This window comes from Chlorocebus sabaeus, chromosome 21 (assembly GCF_047675955.1).
Source record: "Chlorocebus sabaeus isolate Y175 chromosome 21, mChlSab1.0.hap1, whole genome shotgun sequence".
NCBI lineage: Eukaryota > Metazoa > Chordata > Mammalia > Primates > Cercopithecidae > Chlorocebus > Chlorocebus sabaeus.
In genome coordinates, this window is record NC_132924.1 from 45,455,393 (window position 1) to 45,473,517 (window position 18,125).

General features: G+C 35.0%; 1 protein-coding gene across 3 annotated transcripts in view; it reads left to right on the plus strand.

The window, feature by feature from the left end:
* CRPPA (CDP-L-ribitol pyrophosphorylase A) overlaps positions 1-18,125 on the plus strand; it is a 330,079-nt gene that overhangs the window by 118,457 nt on the left and 193,497 nt on the right. For all 3 annotated transcript variants that reach the window (XM_007981984.3, XM_038004687.2, XM_073009080.1), the window contains one exon: positions 3,481-3,526. In XM_007981984.3, the coding sequence (XP_007980175.1) occupies positions 3,481-3,526 (46 nt within the window). The remainder of the gene's footprint in view (positions 1-3,480; positions 3,527-18,125) is intronic.

Here is an 18,125-nt window from a genome sequence, read left to right on the forward strand (position 1 = left end):
GGTTTTTGGATTGTTTGTTTTTTAGTATCACATTTTTTTTTCCTGTTAAGTGAGGTGATACTAGAATGCAAATATTGCAGGTTTTTTTCAGTGTCCCTATTTTCTCTTTCTGCCTCTTGTCTCATCTTTGATTTCTCTTTTTGGTATTTTCATAGCTGATTATTTAACCCCTTTTGATAACATTGTAAGATTTGTCATTAGGCTTTTACTTTAATTTTGTAATCTTATTTTGTATGACGAGAGTATTTGTTTTACACAACAGTGGAGTTTATGCTTTGAAATTAGTGTCCTAATTCTACACTATCTCCAAAGATGCTGGACTCAGATGGCATGGCCATGTACTTGAAACATGATTCAAAATCTGACAGTAAAATACACATTTGGACATAGTGGAGGCATTTTATTACCATTGAACAGCATAAGGCAAAGGAGGATTCTGAAACACAGAGCAATATACCTTCCCTTTCCGTCAAAAGTCAGGGAGTTCACTTCGCACTGGTTTAGAGAGTGACTTGAAATTTCTGAGGAATGCATGTGGTACTAGAATTTCAGTAGTAGAATTTCAGTTGCTATCAGAAGTCCCAGGAGGATTATTTTGTATTTTATTTTATTTAATTAATTTATGTTTTTGAGATGGAGTCTTGCTCTGTCACCCAGGCTGGAGTGCAGTGGCAAGATCTCGCTGCAACCTCTGCCTCCTGGGTTCAAGTGATTCTTCTGCCTCAGCCTCCTGAATAGCTAGGACTATAGGTGCATGCCACCATGCATGGCTGATTTTTGGGTTTTTAGTAGAGACGGGGTCTCACTGTGTTGGCCAAGCTGGTCTGTATTTTGTATTTTATAAATATGTTTTGGTAAAAGTAAAAAGTAAACATTCTGGCCTGATGTCACCTTCCTGTGCTAGCTCTTCTGGGGTCTGGAGATAATATCAGTATTTTTTTCTTTCAAATACCATGCAGGGTAGAAAATGACCACAGTACCCCACTGCCCCGCAGGGTGATGAGCACTGAGGAGTACAGAACTGGTTCTGGGAGTAGGGATCAGCTGTCATGCTTCCTTGGAGTAATCTTGCTTTGACAGGCCCAAGTAAACACTCTTATTTTGATGAGATTTCATCTAGTCTGCATAACAACTTGAGTCCCTTTAATTTAGAGTTGTACCATATTTTTGACCCCATATACTTTTAATTAGCTTGGTCTCTTACTACACTGTACAGGCTTAATTGAACAGACGTCTTGTTTCTAAATGTCAAAACTGTCTTTAAGCCATACAAGGTTACTGAAGAAATTTAACCACTGTGTTCCATTGTCTGTCTGAATGTGTTCTTTTAGGAGTTTCTGAAGTTTTTGTATAATCATAATATTATTGGAATGAATGACTTTTGAGGATTCGTTTTGTTGGGGAATACACTTTTTTTTTTTTAGGTCCAAGTATTTCAGCATCTGTTTAAAAACAAAAGAAACAAAATAGTCTCTATTTGGTTTTTGTAACTTCAAAAACACAATATGGTGAAATTGTTTCTCTTCAGATATTTTTATATAGTTATCCAGCATTTTATATAGGTGTCCAGAAAAGAATATTTTCTACACATATGTGATTGGTAAGGAAATAAGTTCTGAAAAATCTATACCTAATAAACATTCTGTTATCTTTGAAATGTAGGTTTTGCCTATTTATTGTGAAGGGTAAGATGGGAGAACATTATGTGTCATCTTAAGTTATTGAAGATAGTGGCCAACTGGCTGTGTCTGATTTTTTTTTAACCATTTTATGTCTCAACACAGAAAGAACAACATGTAGACGTGATAGGAATGAGAAATTCACACCATATTATTACCTTACCGTGTCTATGAGATTGGAGTGTTTATCCTCCGGATTAGCTAACTACTAGATTTGTACAGAAACTTTGTTTAGTGAAGTGGGTTACTGCACTTCTATCCAAAATAGATTCCTCTGCTATTCCTTTATCCTGGCAGGTAAATCCTGGACCAAAACTATACCTTACCATCCAGAAATAAAGTAGCAGCTAACTGGGTAACATAGATAAAAAGTTGTTCAAGCAATTCAGCCAATCTATTAAAATGTGAAATGCTATATAGTATCTTTTAAACAACACATGCCAACCCAAACCAGTGACTTTTGATGTACTTTTAGCCTTATTTTTTTCCTACATAACTAACATACTTCAAAAGCGGTATGATTGGAAAATGTGGTAATTCTCAATTGATGGGTTATTCATTTTTTCCGTCTAACTTTTACAATATGGTTTGTCCTTATTTTAATTAAAAAAACCAGCAGCCTGATAATGAGTATTAAAGTTCCTCTTGTTCTGTTAGCATAATCAGTAGTCTTCCTTTGACCTTGCACAATACTCTATAATGAAAAATTACTTAAAAAAATCAGTCCTGTAGTGATGACAAAGAACTTCAATCCTCTAATTTGCTGGTTTTCAGACTGTGCTCACTAGAGCCTCAGGGGCCACCTGAAGAAGAGGAAAGGTTCTGTACCTTTCACCTGTACAGGTGAAATTCCAACCCAACACCTGGCACTCACCTAGTTCAGCTCAGTTTTTCTCTATTTTGTTTGATTCTGCTTCTGTGTGCTATTTCAGCTGAGTTTAGGCATGGTGAGGTAATAATATGGTGGGAATTTCTCAAAATGGGTTTTTAGAACACTTGCATCATAAATACCTAGGTACTTGAGTGCAGTTTCTAGGACCTTATAAAAGCTTATTAATACTGTGTCTTTATTTACTGTGTATTTCAGCTCTGTGATATAGAATTCTGCAACACAGTGCACTTACATGTTCTGTACCTGAGCTCACTGGGTGGGGGTCTGTGAAGTATCTGCCATAGGACAGACACATACATTACAAGGAACAGATTACAATTAGGAGGAGGCTGCATATTTTTAAGGAAAGATCATCATTGTTCTTAGGCACATAGTGGTACCCTATAGGTTCTTTTTATTTTATTGACATTTTAATAAAAATCTTACAAGGTGAATCTTACCTAGGTCTATACAGATATACGTAATTCAGAAGAAAGTCCCTCTTAACATAAATTGACCTTTCAGAATTATTTCAGCTAATAATGCAAATTGGTGACTTTTTTTGTTATATGGAGACTTCTGCCCCTTTTTTTTTCCTAGTATAAAGCCTAATTTTTATGCAGTCATGTTAACACTGTTGTTTAAATGCTGCCACATTTTCTTTAAGTATAATAGTTGAGTTACATTAAGATTTCAGTAACCACTGCCACATGATATCTTAATTTATTCAAAGATTTAAAAACAAATCAGCCATTTGTAGAAATAGAATATATTTTATGTGAATTTGCTGATGCTTTTCTAATCGAGAAAATGTCAGTATTACATGTTTATAGCTTCTGAAAAATCAAGAATTTCCCTGGGGGCATTATTTTATTGCCTGCACATTCCTTCCTGCTCTGTTAAGTCTAATGAAGTTTATCTGTCCTTTAGGTGACCTACAAACGAGATCTGTATGCGGCTGAATCGATTATTAAGGGTATGTTTGGCCTTATGACTGTCAGTTCCTGTGTTTCAAAAATGTAAGCCAGTTTGGAATTTCTCATGACAGTTTAAATCCCAGCAATCTTGAAAGCAGAAAAACCTGTAGGCCACTAAGGTCTCTGATATGTTTTTTGAAAATAATTACATTTTATGTTGTTTCATGCTAGTGAAATAGCAGTTATTATGATACCACATTGATTTTAATTTTTATAAAGGAAATACTTTATTAACTTGAGGGAAGTATGGGACATTGATACTATTAGAAGGAAAATAGCAAAACCTGATTTTAATAATTTTGTAAAGATCTCACTTCATTTTTACTATGAAGAGGCCTGCCCTCTCCCATTAACAATGTCGTATCAGTACATTAGACAGCATCTTCTATGTGAGAAACATTATTTTTCCTAAATGGAGAAATTAGGCTGGACAGGGTGATTTTTAAAGTTTCTTTTGGGTTCTGACAATGACTGCAATTTTGTAATCGTAGATATCTTAGGTGTGGTAACTCTTTTTTAGTTCTTTTTCATCTCTGACTCAAAGATCCCAGCTAAATAGAGGTAGTTGATTTAATAAGCAACAAGTATTTGTTATTTTGCTTAACACTGTGCAAGGAATGTAGTTAAGATGCACTAGGGACAGTCTTTCTGTATTTTCGTAGCCTGTTATTTAAGTCAGCTTTCTCAGTCTTGGCACTATCTTGGCATTTTAGTCTGGAAAATTCTAAGCTGTGTGGACTATTCTGTGCATTACAAGTGGTTTAGCAGCATGCCTGGCCTCTGCTCAGAAGCTGCCAGGAGTACCCATCCCTCACTCCCCTTCCCCTGGTTTTGACAGTCAAAGATGTTTCCTGATATTGCCAAATGTTCCCTGGCGGGGGGGAAAAACACACACACATTTCCACTAATAGAGAACCACTATTTTAAAATATGGACTCCTAGCAAAATCAGAGATGTTCACCCCAATCCTGAAATACACGTGTTGCTTTACAGTGTGTTAGTAACTGATTTCTTTGAAAACAGATTATGGCTAGAGCTACATGCTCAGATTTTCATTGAGAGGTGAACTTCTAAATTTAAACTTTTTTGAAGTTAAAAAATGTACTGAATGTGCATTCTGAGTGCATCAATTTATTAAACAATTTTTGGAAACCCTATTTAACCATCTAAGGACTTCACATTCAGAAAATGAAAATCTTTTCTCCGATCATGACAATGTATTTGTGATTTGCCCTGAAGGTCTTTGTCCTTCAAGGATATTTTGTTTTAAACTATTAATGTACTATAACTTATGAATCTGTTTGTGTGTATGTAAACAGATCATTTATAGCTATAAATCAAAATGTTGACATATATTTACGTATCAACCAAGCAGTGCGTAAACATTACTCTGGAAAAGTCAGCTGAACCATGATGTGGTTGTCATGTCCTCAGTACAAGGAAATATAAAACTCAGTTTGGTTTCTTCACAGAGCTTTGCATGTACTACGTAGGAAAAATAGAAATGATTTTTTTGTTGTTGTTAACAATTAGTAGTTCAACTGAGAAATATAATTGTAATAATTGGCCTACATATTATCAGAGGCTTCTTAAAATGTAAAAACCTATACTGCAAGTGTTATTGCAGGAGCTATGACTTTGGAAATTGTTTGCAGAAATGGCTTTTATTTATGTAATAGGTTCTGGTCTGCTACTTTCATTTTTAAAGTATTTAAAGTATTTCATTTTTAAATTATTTAAAGTATTTAAAACATGTTCTACTTTTATTCTTAGGGAAGGTATTTACACAACTCATTTAGGTCAACAAAATTTTAGTTTCTGTATATTTTAGGGTTTGTGTATCTAGTAACTTCCCAGGAGATTCTGATGCCTCTGGTACACTTCTAGGATCACTGCTCTGGGGCCTTTCTACTCTGTGAATGCCCTAGACCAGTAGCATTGTGATTACCTGAGAACTAGAATCTCAGCCCCCACCTGATTCAATCAGAATCTACATTTTAACAGGAGCTCTGGTTGATTAGTTTGTACATTAAATTCCAGACATCTTCCTCTAGCTTGCTCCTCAGTCTTTTATAGGTTATTTATTTCTAAGTAATATCTATATTGCATTAAGAGCTTTAAGTCTTACGATGCTCTCCCAGCTGCAAATGCTTGTTTGCTCACCTGAGATTACCCCTTCCATTTATGACTTGTACTCAAGACTATCTCTGATAGTAGAAATGCCTCTCTGGCCATAGGAAAGAGAAAACTCCAAAATTCCAAAATATAATATAGCATATAGCATACTATGAGAGCTGTATATTTACCTGTAGGCATTTCCTAATGTATTAATCAGGGTTATTTAGAGAAACAGAACCAGTAGGATATACAGAGCTATAGATAAGATGTATACATAGATTTATTATGAGGGATTGGCTCATGTGATGATGGAGGCTAAGTCTCATGATCTGCCAGCTGCAAGCTGGAGGCCCAGGAAAGCCAATGGTAGAGTTCCAGTACAAACCCAAAGGTGGGATTTTGGATTCCACCACAAGGTGAAACTTAAGATGCATAAATGTTTATGCTCAAAGCAGTAATAAAGGCTATAAAGCTTCTAAGCCAGTTCAAGTTCAGGACTGATTTTGCCCACAAATTTATATAAAAACAATTGTTTATTATGGTTTTAAGAAAATTTTAGATTTCAGCATTGCCTGCAATGCTGTATGAACCTGTTTTACATTGTGATTCAGTGAAGGTGGAAAGAATGTCTAATTTTTATGTTGCATCCCCTAACATTTAGTTGAGTTGAATTGCATAATAGGCTAACAGATGCAGCTGCAGTTTTTCCCTAGAATCTAAGGGAATTTATGGCCCTTCTTTCCTGCCTTACCACTCTGCCTGCTCCTGACACATGCTTATAGGGAACCAGAATATCTATCACTATATCATTTTTTTTCCTTTTAAACATAGAAGTGGTATAGTATTTTTGATCCTTCTTTGTCAAGATTTAAAACCAAGAGTTGGAGGACATTGAACTTATGCTAGGTGCCTTATGTTATCTCACTTATTCTTTACAATAATGCTGTAAGATATATACTATTGCTCTCATTTTGCAGGTGGGAAAACTGACCTAGGTTACTTTCCTCTGGGTCACACAGTTAGTTAGAGCAAGATCCATTATTTAAGCTCAGGTCTCCATCGTCCTTAAGTTTGACTCTACTCTAGGACATGTCCATTTTGTACCTCTGATTCACATAGCTACTCCTGCTGCCTGCTAAAGCAGATGCTGGATTCAAGAGCTCTCTCTTGGGTGAGTACATCAGTGGCTTATAAAATTCAGCTTGCCTATCTCTGATTCCTCTGAGTTGAAAACTCTACCTTCAGCTGGTGTGATTAAGAATGATCCTATAAGTAAGGCAGAAAATTTTCTATCCCAGTGTTTTCCTAAGCACATAGTACAGTCTTCTAGAAAGTGTTTGTTACTGGCATCACAGGTGTGTGAAAAGCATATAATGTTGTAATGACAGATTTCTAGACATGCTCAGAAAAAATAATAAAATTCCAAATCAAAATAATTGTTTTAAAATGATTTGGGGTACTGTTTAATTGTTTTTTTTTTTTTTTTTTTTTCTGTTGTTGTTAATTCAGGTAGTTGATGTTCATTATCTAGACAACAGATTTCCTTTCCAGGATGGAACTTTTTTTTGTTCTGTGATGAGTGCTTCATGGTTTTTTTTTTTGTTGTTGTTTGTTTGTTTGTTTTTTTTGTGTGTGTGTCATTCCTGAGCTGTTTTTTCTCTCAAATAACAATTATTGCTGGTCAACAAATTGTACTCTATTAAAGTAACTATTTCGTTGTTTACTTAGTTTGTTTTCAGGTGCTAGAAAACATTTCTAGGATAAATATCATGTCTCATGTTTTGCAAGAACATTTTGTACTCCAAAATTTACTTGTCACCAAAGTAGCTTGTGTGTTTTGGTCCATCTTAATTTATGTTCAAGTCAACATCTTTGGTTTAGTATGGGAATTTTGATGTTGGGAGAAAAATGAATGTTCTTTCATTGGTATTTGGTGTAGGTTTGCTAACTTCAAGGCATGTTTTGACTAAAATCTCCAAATTGTAGTAGACAGAAAGTCTCCAAATCTGATTTTTATCTTATGTTTTTGGATAATTTTAAAGCTTAATTTATGTTAGCATCAATATGTTTATATGGATTTCCATTTACAGTAAACTGTTTGAAAAAACATGTATAGAAAGTAGTAGTTTCATTTGTCTTTCAGAGTCTATTAAAATATAATTAAAAATTTGTTAAAACTATATAAAACAAAGGATTCATAATAATCCCTTTTCTTAGGTAGAGGGTTGGATTTGGTTGTTCTTTAATGTTTGACTCATTCAGGCTTCTACTGTGAGTGAAATTTAAAACAATTTTCTAGGGAGTAGTATGATTAATTGGTACAACAAGACACTGTACTGACTGATAAGTTTGTAAATATCCACTTAACAAAGAGGTATTGTAGTTTTGTCGCCCAAGCTGGTTGAGCCCACCCAAGTCTGCTCTGCATGCTCAGATGAACCCAAATGATTAAAGTGGTAACAGATGCCAGTGGTAACATACTTTATATAGATTTACATAAGCCATACAAACAGTTCCAACCCACACTTGATTTAGTATGCTGACCATATCCTGGCATATGAAGGTCAATATTCTAAGAGTTTCTAAGAAAAGCCCCTGTGGAATTTCTAAATAAAATATTGCATTTATTTTCTACCTTCATTCTTCAACTACTTAATATATCTAATTTTGTGGCTAAAGAGTACTTTTAAAGTTTTATTTTATTCTTTCTTGGTTATGTTTGTACAAACCCAAGTAAGCTTGTGCTGCAAAATTGCCTCATGGTGCCTCTTTTCATATATGGTGGTGTGTGTTGAAAAAGAGGGAAATTAGGTAAAATTGGAAATCCATTTCATCCCTTTTGGTTTTAACTGGCTTTAGTTAATCTTTTTTCCAGTCATTATGTAATGCTTTCCATTTGTTAGGTATTTTAAGGAAGTTGATTTCTCTGAAATATAGCGTCTTATTGGTTCAGAAACCTACATCCTATTCAGATAAGTGATACCGGTAGATTTCTTTCAATAAGTACTTAGCAACTGTCAAGTTATCCTCATGCCATATTTTGTTTATTTGTTTTTGAAAAACTATACTGATAGAAGAGCAGTTAAATTCTTTTATGTTTATACACTGAAAGTAGCTAAATATACTTTTAATTGGCATTGATGGCAAGGAATAAAATGACATGAGAATACCTTTGGTTCAGAATTGCTGAGAACTAGGAAGACTCTGTGGGAGTGTGTTTTATGCATATGCAGAAACTAGTCCCTTGATTTCTTAGTGATCCTTTAACTTTTTTACTTAAAATCATGACATTTGAAGTGTAAGATTGTTTGTTTTTGAATCCCTTGGATCAAGTTGGAAAGATGAGGAACTTTAAATCAGGTTTTCCACATCTGTGACCAGACAACATTCCGCATCTGCAGTATGTTCTCAACAGGCTTTTTCTTGTTAAATACCCAGGGATAACACCATTTATGTGATTAGTCATGTGTTTTGGACAATGCAGAGTGACAGCTAAGATTATTTATATAGTAACCCCAATATTTGATGTTTCTGGCTTTGAGTATGACACTTCATTTTCCAAATTTTCACAATACCACCATAACTTCTTTATACATAATATTTTTTTGTTCTTCACTCTCAAAGAATACTGTGACTGTATTTTTTTGTGAATCTGTAAGAACATTTGCGTCAAGCTTTAATTAGTAAAAGCAGGAAGTCTGCAACAGGATTTAAGAGCAGTTTGTTCCCCTTGAAATCTTACTGTAAAAAAAAAAAAAAGTAAATTGGAAAGTTCAATATTTGGGTCAGGATTAGGAAAAGTAGAGTTCACTTGCTTTAGTTTTACCATTTCCTTAATTTGTTGTCAAATAAATTTGCGAAATAGTAATTTAAGCAAACACAAGTAAATCTGTCACTTTTGAAGGTCACATTGAGGTATTAAGCAACTAGCTAAATAAGACTTGATAACAGACAAAAGCCAGCCACTGACACTTCACTCTGATGTAGGTAGTTAAAATTAAAAAAACCCCAAAAAAACCCAAATGATGATATTTATGCTCAAAGCAAATAGTACATTTGGTAAATATCCTCATGAGTCACTAACCTTGGAACTTTGCTTTTCCTTCTAACTTTTCCGTCACGTAACTTAGAGAATATATACTTTGAAAGGAAAAAAAATTATGGTGTTGATATAGCCCCGATGAGTGGAGAACACCAGGTTTTTCATTTTGAGTTGAATTAGAAAAAACATGGACACACGTGGAGTAGTTTTAAGGAGCAGGGAGTTTAATAGACAAGAAAGAAGGGGGAAGAAAGCTATCATTTAGTTAGAAATCAGTCATATGCTTGACTGTACTGCTTACATTTAAAAACACGTGCAGGAGACAAGATGTCACATGCCTGGTCCTTACTTTTAGTTCTAAGTTAGGAAACTTCATCCTATATTCAGTGACTCACTTAAAAATGTGGTTAAGATCTGATAATATTAAATGTCTTTTAAAAATCCGCTTATGTGCCATTTGTCCTCCAGTTGAAACATGCTCATTTAGCTTCTACGCTAACTTTTCAGAAGATCACTTTGACCTTTCAGTGTGGGCATGTATGGTTTATTTGCAAGTCTTTATTTGTTGTCTCTGTCCATTTGTAATGCAGTAATGCCCTGTTGGCTGTTCTTCCTTTCTTTACTGCCTGCCTTCCTTTTTCCTGTTCTAATATCTTCCTATTGCAAGGTGTTCAGATAAACCTTGGGTATCCTTTACTGATGAAACTTAGAGACATCAGGACTCAATAGTGGTGATTCTCTTTAATATCACTTTAAAATTCTTTCATGTGAGGCAGAAAACAGACTCTAAGATTGGCTTTTGATTCAAGGAATGAAATAGGATAATGGAAACCACTGCTCTCACTTTGAATGGATTACAACTTGAAACATCTTTTGGAAATGGCTACTTTTCGATTTGATATATTTGTTTCTTATTTCTTGAGGCACACCTAACTTTGACTCAAGAGGTCAGTACATTGGACCATGAGGCTTGATGGAGGAATTGCATGGTGTTGAATGTTTCCAAGAAAATTGGAGACAGATTTCTGGATATTTTGCCTACCTGCTTAAGGATCTACCTCAGTGTGTGTTTGCCTTTCTTCTATTGTTACTGAGTTTCCTGTAAAATATAAACAGCATTTTTACTAGAGTGGTTAATTGATACAGGCATATGCATATTCCTTGCTTCTTAATGTGTCATGGGTCTGTCATATGGTAAAGCAGAAGCTGTGTGTATAAGAAACTTTACATATTACTGTTTTGTAAAATTAAATGAAAAGACCCCCAATTACATCCATTTTCTGTCTATAGAGGACAATATACTTTCTGTATACCAAGAGATACGATGTTCAAGGAAAGTAAGAAGTTTTAAAAGAGATGTGTGTTACTGATTGCCCTCTTTTATAAACTTTGTGATTTATACATTATAAATCCTTTTGCTTATGAGAGATTTTAGTTAGAATAATACTGGAATAAATAAATGTTCAATTTATGAAACCACATTATATACAACTACATTTTGTTAAATCATGTATTTGAACGAAAAGTGGCTATATTTTAGATTGCAAATAACATTAAATCAGGGAGTTGACCCCTGAAGAAATTCTGTTGCACTTACAACTAGATTGAAATTTGAGAAAATTTAAAAGGAGTCTGGCAGACAGATGGATATAGTCAAAACTCGAACATTCAGAATGTCAAGCTAGGCATTTCTTAACGTACCCTTCAGGGGAGATGGCTTGAATTCTAATTCTTTCTGCCTCTGTGCTACCATCAATTCCTTGAAAGAAGTAGAGGAAGATGAACATATTTTGTTTGGAAGAGCCTCCATGTCTTCTCTTACTTCCTCTACTTGGACCTAATAGTACACAGCTATAGCATTGAAAAGTCCTGCACAAAAGGACAATTGACCTCCTGAGAAGTTCTTGATTCATATTGTATGTGCTTCAATAAATACTAATTGTCTTTGGTATTTGAGGATATTGTCTTCTCTAGTACATTGTGGACCAGTGAAGCAGCCAAAACTTTTAAGTTCTATATCCATAACCATCAGATTTGGAGTACTATTGGAGGGTATTGTTAACTCATAATTGGTTAATGTAACTATGCAAATGAAGGACAGTATGACTTTGATTTTAGTACAAGATGACTAATGTTCTGTTAGATAAGCAGCTGTCAATGAGAATTATGTTGTGTGATTAGGGAGGCGTGTAACAAGTACATTTCCACCATGCTTCATCTACCATAAAGTGCATAATTGAATATTTTCTACTTCCAGATGGAAATAAGTAAATGTATGTGTATCTATATTCTCAAATGGAAGTAAGGAGAAAATAATGCATGTGCCTATTGCATTAAAGTTCAGGAAAATCTGATTTTTAAAAATTGGTATGTATTTATACATATTTATGGGTGCGTTGATATTTTGATACAATGTATTATGATCAAATCAGGGTATTGAGAATATCAGTCATCTCAAACATTTATTTTTTTATTTTGAGGACATTTTACATCTTCTCTTTTAGCTATTGTAAATTATGCGATATATTGTTAACTACTGATAGTCACCATATTGTGCTATTGAGCCTTAAAACTTATTTCTTCTATCTGACTGTATGTTTGTACCCCCCTACCTCCCTTTATTTCTTTCTCCACTACCCTTCCTAGCTTCTGGTAGTCATCATTCTCTTCTTTATCTTTAATAAATAAGCTTTCTTTATCTTTCATTATGTGAGTGACAACGTGCAATATTTGTCTTTCTGGGCCTGGCCTATATAGCTTAAAATAATGACTTCCAGTTCTCTCCATGTTACTGCAAATGACAGGATTTCACTCATTTTGATGACTGAGTAGTATTCCATTGTGTGTAATATGCCACATTTTCTTTGTTCATCCATTAGTAGATGCTGAGGTTGATTTTGTTTATTGGCTATCATGAAGAGTGCTGCAATAAACATTGGGGTACAGATATTCCTTTGATATACTGAGTAGCATAGTAGTTATATTTTTAGTTTTTTAAGAAATCTCCATAGTTTTCCCTAGAGGCATTATACTAATTTAAATTTCCACCAGCAGTATATAAGAGTTCCCTTTCTTCTGCATCCTCTGCAGCATTTGTTGTTTTTTTTCTTTTTGATAATAGCCCTGTAACTGGGTTGAGTTGATAACTCATGTGGTTTTGATTTACATTTTCCTGAGGATTAGTGATGTTGAACAATTTTTTTATATACCTGTTGGCCATTCGTGTGTCATCTTTTAAGAAATGCCTATTCGTGTCCTTTGCCTACTTATTAATGGGATTACTTGTTTTTTTGCTGTTGAGTTCCTTGTATATGCTAAATATTAGTCCCTTGTTGGATGAAAGTTTGCAAATATCTTCTCCCATTCAATAGATTGTCTCCTTACTCTGTTGATTTTCTTTGCTGTGCAGAAACTTTTTCCTTTAGTAAGTACCATTTCTCTATTTTTGTTCTTGTTTGTGCTTTTGGAATCTTAGCCATAAAATCTTTTTTGACACCAATGTCCTGAGCATTTCCTCTTCTTTCTTCGAGTTATTTTTATAGTTTTGCATCTTACATTTATGTCTTTAACCTATTTTGAGTTTATTTTTGTATATGATGAGAGATAGGAGTCTAGTTTCTTTCTTCTGCATGTGGATGTCCAGTTTTCCCAGCACCATTTGTCAAAAGTATGTCCTTTTCCCCATACATATCCATTAGTAGATGCTTAGGTTGATTTTGTGATTCCTGGTACCTTTGTTGAAAATCAGTTGACTGTAAATATGTGGATTTATTTCTTGGTTCTCTATTTCATTGTATTGTCTTCTGTGTCTGTTTTTAAACTAATGCTGTATTGTTTTAGTTGCTGTAGCTTTGGTGTATTTTGAAGTCAGGTAGTATGATGCATCTAGCTTTGTTCTTTTTTTTCAGGATTGCTTTGGCTATTTGGGATCTATTGTGGTTCCATACACATTTCAGGATTTTTTTTTTCCTATTTCTGTGAAGAATATAATTTGTATTTTGATAGGGATTGCGTTGAATCTGTAGATTGCTTTGGATATAGTATGGTCATTTTGACAATATTATTTTGATTCATGAGCATGGATGTCTTTCCATTTTTTAATGTCCTCTTCAATTTCTTTCATTAGTGTTTTGTAATTTTTGTTGTAGAGGTCTTTGCCTCCTGGGTATTTTATTTTACTTTTTGTAGCTATTATAAAAGGGATTACTTTCCTGATTTCTTTTTCAGCTGGTTATTTGTATATGAAAATACGACTGATTTTTGTATGTTGAATTTTGTTTCCTACAACCTTAATAAATATCAGTTCTAAGAGTTTTTTGTTGGAGTCATAGGTTTTTCTAAATATAAGATCATGTCATCTATGATAGAACAACAATTTAATTTCTTTGCCAATTTGGATGACTTTTATTTCTTTCTCTTCTCTGATTGTTCTGGCTAGGACTTTCAGTACTGTGGTGAATAGGAGTAGAGAAAGTGGGCATCCACTTCTTGTCCTCTGTTTCTTAAAGGAAAGGCTTTCAGCTTTTCTTCATTCAGTATAATGTTAGCTGTGGGTTTATCGCATATAGCTTTTATTGTGTTGAAGTATGTCTCTCTACCTAATTTGTTGAGAGCTTTCGTGAAAAAGGAATGCTGAATTTTATCAAATGCTTTTTTTATGTCTATTAAGAGGATCATATGGTCTTTGGCCTTTATTCTGTTGATAGTGGTATATCACATTTATGGATTTGTGTATGTTGAACCATCTTGCATCCCTGGGATAAATCCCATTGACTGTGGTGTATTATCTTTTGATATGCTGCTAGATTTGGTTTGCTAATATTTTCTTCAGCAGTTTTGTGTGACTCAGCGCAGTGGCTCACACCTGTAATAACAGCACTTTGGGTGGCCAAGGCGGGCAGATCATGAGGTCAGGAGATCGAGACCATTCTGGCTAACAAGGTGAAACCCTGTCTCTACTAAAATTACAAAAAATAGCCAGGAGTGGTGGTGGGCGCCTGTAGTCCCAGCTACTCGGGAGGCTGAGGCAGGAGAATGGTGTGAACCCAGGAGGCGGAGGTTGCAGTGAGCTAAGATTCTGCCATTGTACTCCAGCCTGGGCAACAGAGCGAGACTATCTCAAAAAAAACAAAAACAAAAACAAACCAAAAAAAAAAAATTATCAGGGATATTGGCCTGTAGTTTTATTTTTATGTTGTATTCTTGTCTGGTTTTGGTATCAGGGTGATGCTTGCCTCCAAGAATGAGGTAGGAAGAATTTCCTCCTCTTCAATTTCTTGAAATAGTTTGAGGAGGATTAGTATCAGTTCTCCTTGATATGTTTGGTAGAGCTCAGCAGTGAATCTATCTGGTCTTGCGTTTTTTGTACTTGAGAGACTTTTCATTACGGATTTAATCTCATTAATAATTATTGGTCTGTTAAGTTTTCCTATTTCCTCCTCTTTCAATCTTGGTAGGTTGTATGTGTCCTGGAATTCATCAGCTTCCTCTGAGTGTTCCAATTTATCAGCATATTGTTGTTCATAATAATTTCTCATGATCCTCTGTATTTCTGTAGTGTCAGTTATAATGTCTCTTTATTTGGTGGTTCTTTTTTTGTGTAGTAGTTTATTGAAGATGATTATTATTTTTGGGTGGTTTACAATCAAACTTCTTTTGTTGATCTTTGTATTTTTTTTTGTTTTTGTCTTTCGTTTTGGGGGATTTTTTTTTTTTTTTTTTTTGGCAGAGTCTTACTCTGTCGCCCAGACTGGAGTGCAGTGGTGTGATATCAGCACACTGTAACCTCTGCCTCACAGGTTGAAACAATTTTCCTATCTCAGCCTCCTGAGTAGCTGGGATTACAGGCATGTACCACCACACCTGGCTAATTTTTATAATTTTAGCAGAGATGGGGGTCTCACCATGTTGGCCAAGCTGGCCTCAAACTCCTGACTTCAGGTGATCCACCCACCTTGGCCTCCCAAAATGCTGGGATTACAGGCGTGAGCCACTGTGCCCAGCCTATAATGTGTTTTTAGTCTTTATTTTGTTTAGTTCTGATATTTCTTTCCTTCTACAAATTTTGGGTTTTTGTTGTTGTAGTTCCTTGGGGTGCATCATCAGCTTGTTATGTTACATCCTAATAAAGTTGGAATTACACTATGTTAAAGGTATTTTTTAAGGCTTATTTTATTTTTTTAGAATATATATATTTAAATATTTTAGCTTGACTTATTGATGGTTGTTACTGGCTTGAAAGAAAAAAGGTTGTATTTTTTATTTCTCTAAAATAAGAATCCACTGATAATTTCTTGATCTCTACCTCTCTCTTCCTTTTTAAACAGTCTTTAACATCAATTTTTATTCAAATTGATGTAAGGAAATGTGTATGTTAGTTTACGTGTGCTGCCGTAACAAAGTACCAAGTCTGGGTGGCTTAAACAACCAAAATTTATTTTTTCACAACTTTATGTGCTAGAAGTCTGAGATCAAGGTTTTGGTAGGTTTCATTTCTTCTAAAGCCTCTCTCCTTGCCTTGCAGGTGGTTTCTTCATCATTTGTCTATACATAGTCTTCTCTCTGTAGATGTGTGTGTACGTATTTCTTTTCTTTTCTTCTTTCTTTTTTTTTTTTTTCCCACCCAGGCTGGAGTACAGTGGTACGATCTTGGCTCACTGCAACCTCTGCTTTCCAGGTTCAAGAGATTCTCATGCCTCAGTCTCTCAAGTAGCTGGAATTAATGGCGCACACCCACACGGTCAGCTAATTTCTATATATTTAGTAGAGACAGGGTTTTGCCATGTTGACCAGGCTGGTCTTGAACTTCTGACCTCAAGCAATCCACTTGCTTTGGCCTTCCAAAGTGCTGGGATTACAGGTGTGAGCCACTACGTGCCACTGTGCCCAGCCAATACTTCTTTTGCCTATAAGGGCCCACCCTAATGACCTCATCTTAGTTTAATCATCTCCCTAAAGACCACATCTCCAAATAAAGTCACATTCTGAGGTATACTGGTGGGTAGGAATCCAACGTGCTAATTGTGGGAGAAACACAGTTCAACCCGTAACAATGTGTGTTAGTCATGATCCTAGCACAGAGCCTGGAAAATAAGTCTTGAATATCTTCTTGTTGGTACTGTGTTCCAAAGCTTGGGATGATACTGAGAAATCATAAGCTGGAGTTCAGGAGTTTGTGATCTTGTGGAAGAGAAAGACAAAAAATGTACTGTAATGTAGAAACTATAATCAAAGTAAAATCAAAACATAAAACAGTGTTAGAGGAAAGAAATCTTTCAGGATACTAACTTCACATAGATTTCTGCTGGAAATCTTAAAGTTGACAATTTTATGCCTGTGAACTTGGGCAATTTTCTTGCTTTATAGACACCTTTTATTGATCTATAAAATGGGAAAAATAATTCATACTGCTTTATTGTAATCATTAGGTAAAATATATAAAAGTATCTACCACAATAAAAAGCAAGGTCAGTATTAAAAATATATAGTATGACATGAGCACTAAATAATCATAATGCATCTGCTGACTATTGAAATGATTATTGGCTATAAGGAACTGGCATGGCTCTCTTGGTGCCTAAGGCATGGGTATCAACTCTGAATAAACTTATAAGGGTTGTATGACATATAGATTTCTTTTCTTTCTTTTTTTTTTTTTTTTCCTGAAACCCTATACTGTAAAGCCTTTCCTCAGGAATACTCAGATTCAATAATGCACTGATTTCTACTTGAGTAGAAGGAGAATGCTGGGTGTGTGTTGATATATGTTTGAGAGAGATACTTTTATGTATTCGAAATAGGAATTTTTGTAGTTTTGAAAGTCTCCTTGGTGATTGTCACCTGTGCATTCCTTCTCCTAACCAACCTACACACAAACCAAAATATATCTAAAACACAGGCTATAGTTATTAAAACAGATGGTACTCGAGGTGGACCTTGTTGGAGAATTAGATCATACTACAGGCAGGGGAACATGTATTTTATTTTTTAGATACGTTCGGGAAATTGGTAGGAAGTGTTGGTTGATTGATGAATCCTATGATGAGGACCTGGGAATTATGAGTTATCTGGTGAAGAATGCTTAGAATGCCAGTGTAAGTTCTATGGAGAAACACCAAAGAGGAGATATAGATATGGATACAGATAAACATTTGGCTCACCAGCTTATGGAGGCTGGTAAGTCCAAAATCTGAAGACTGGATGTCTCAGGCTTTCATTTGATTGGAGGAGGCTTACCTATACTGTGAAGGGCCATCTGCTTTATTCATTCTACCTAGATAAATATTAATCTCGTTCCAAAACACCTTCTCAGAAACACTTAATATTTGACCAAATATCTGGGCACCCTGTGGTCCAGTCAAGTTGATACACAAATTAACCATCAGAGCCAGGAAAATTAAGTTGTACATTGTTTCTTTTTGGGGTGTGTGTGTGTGTGT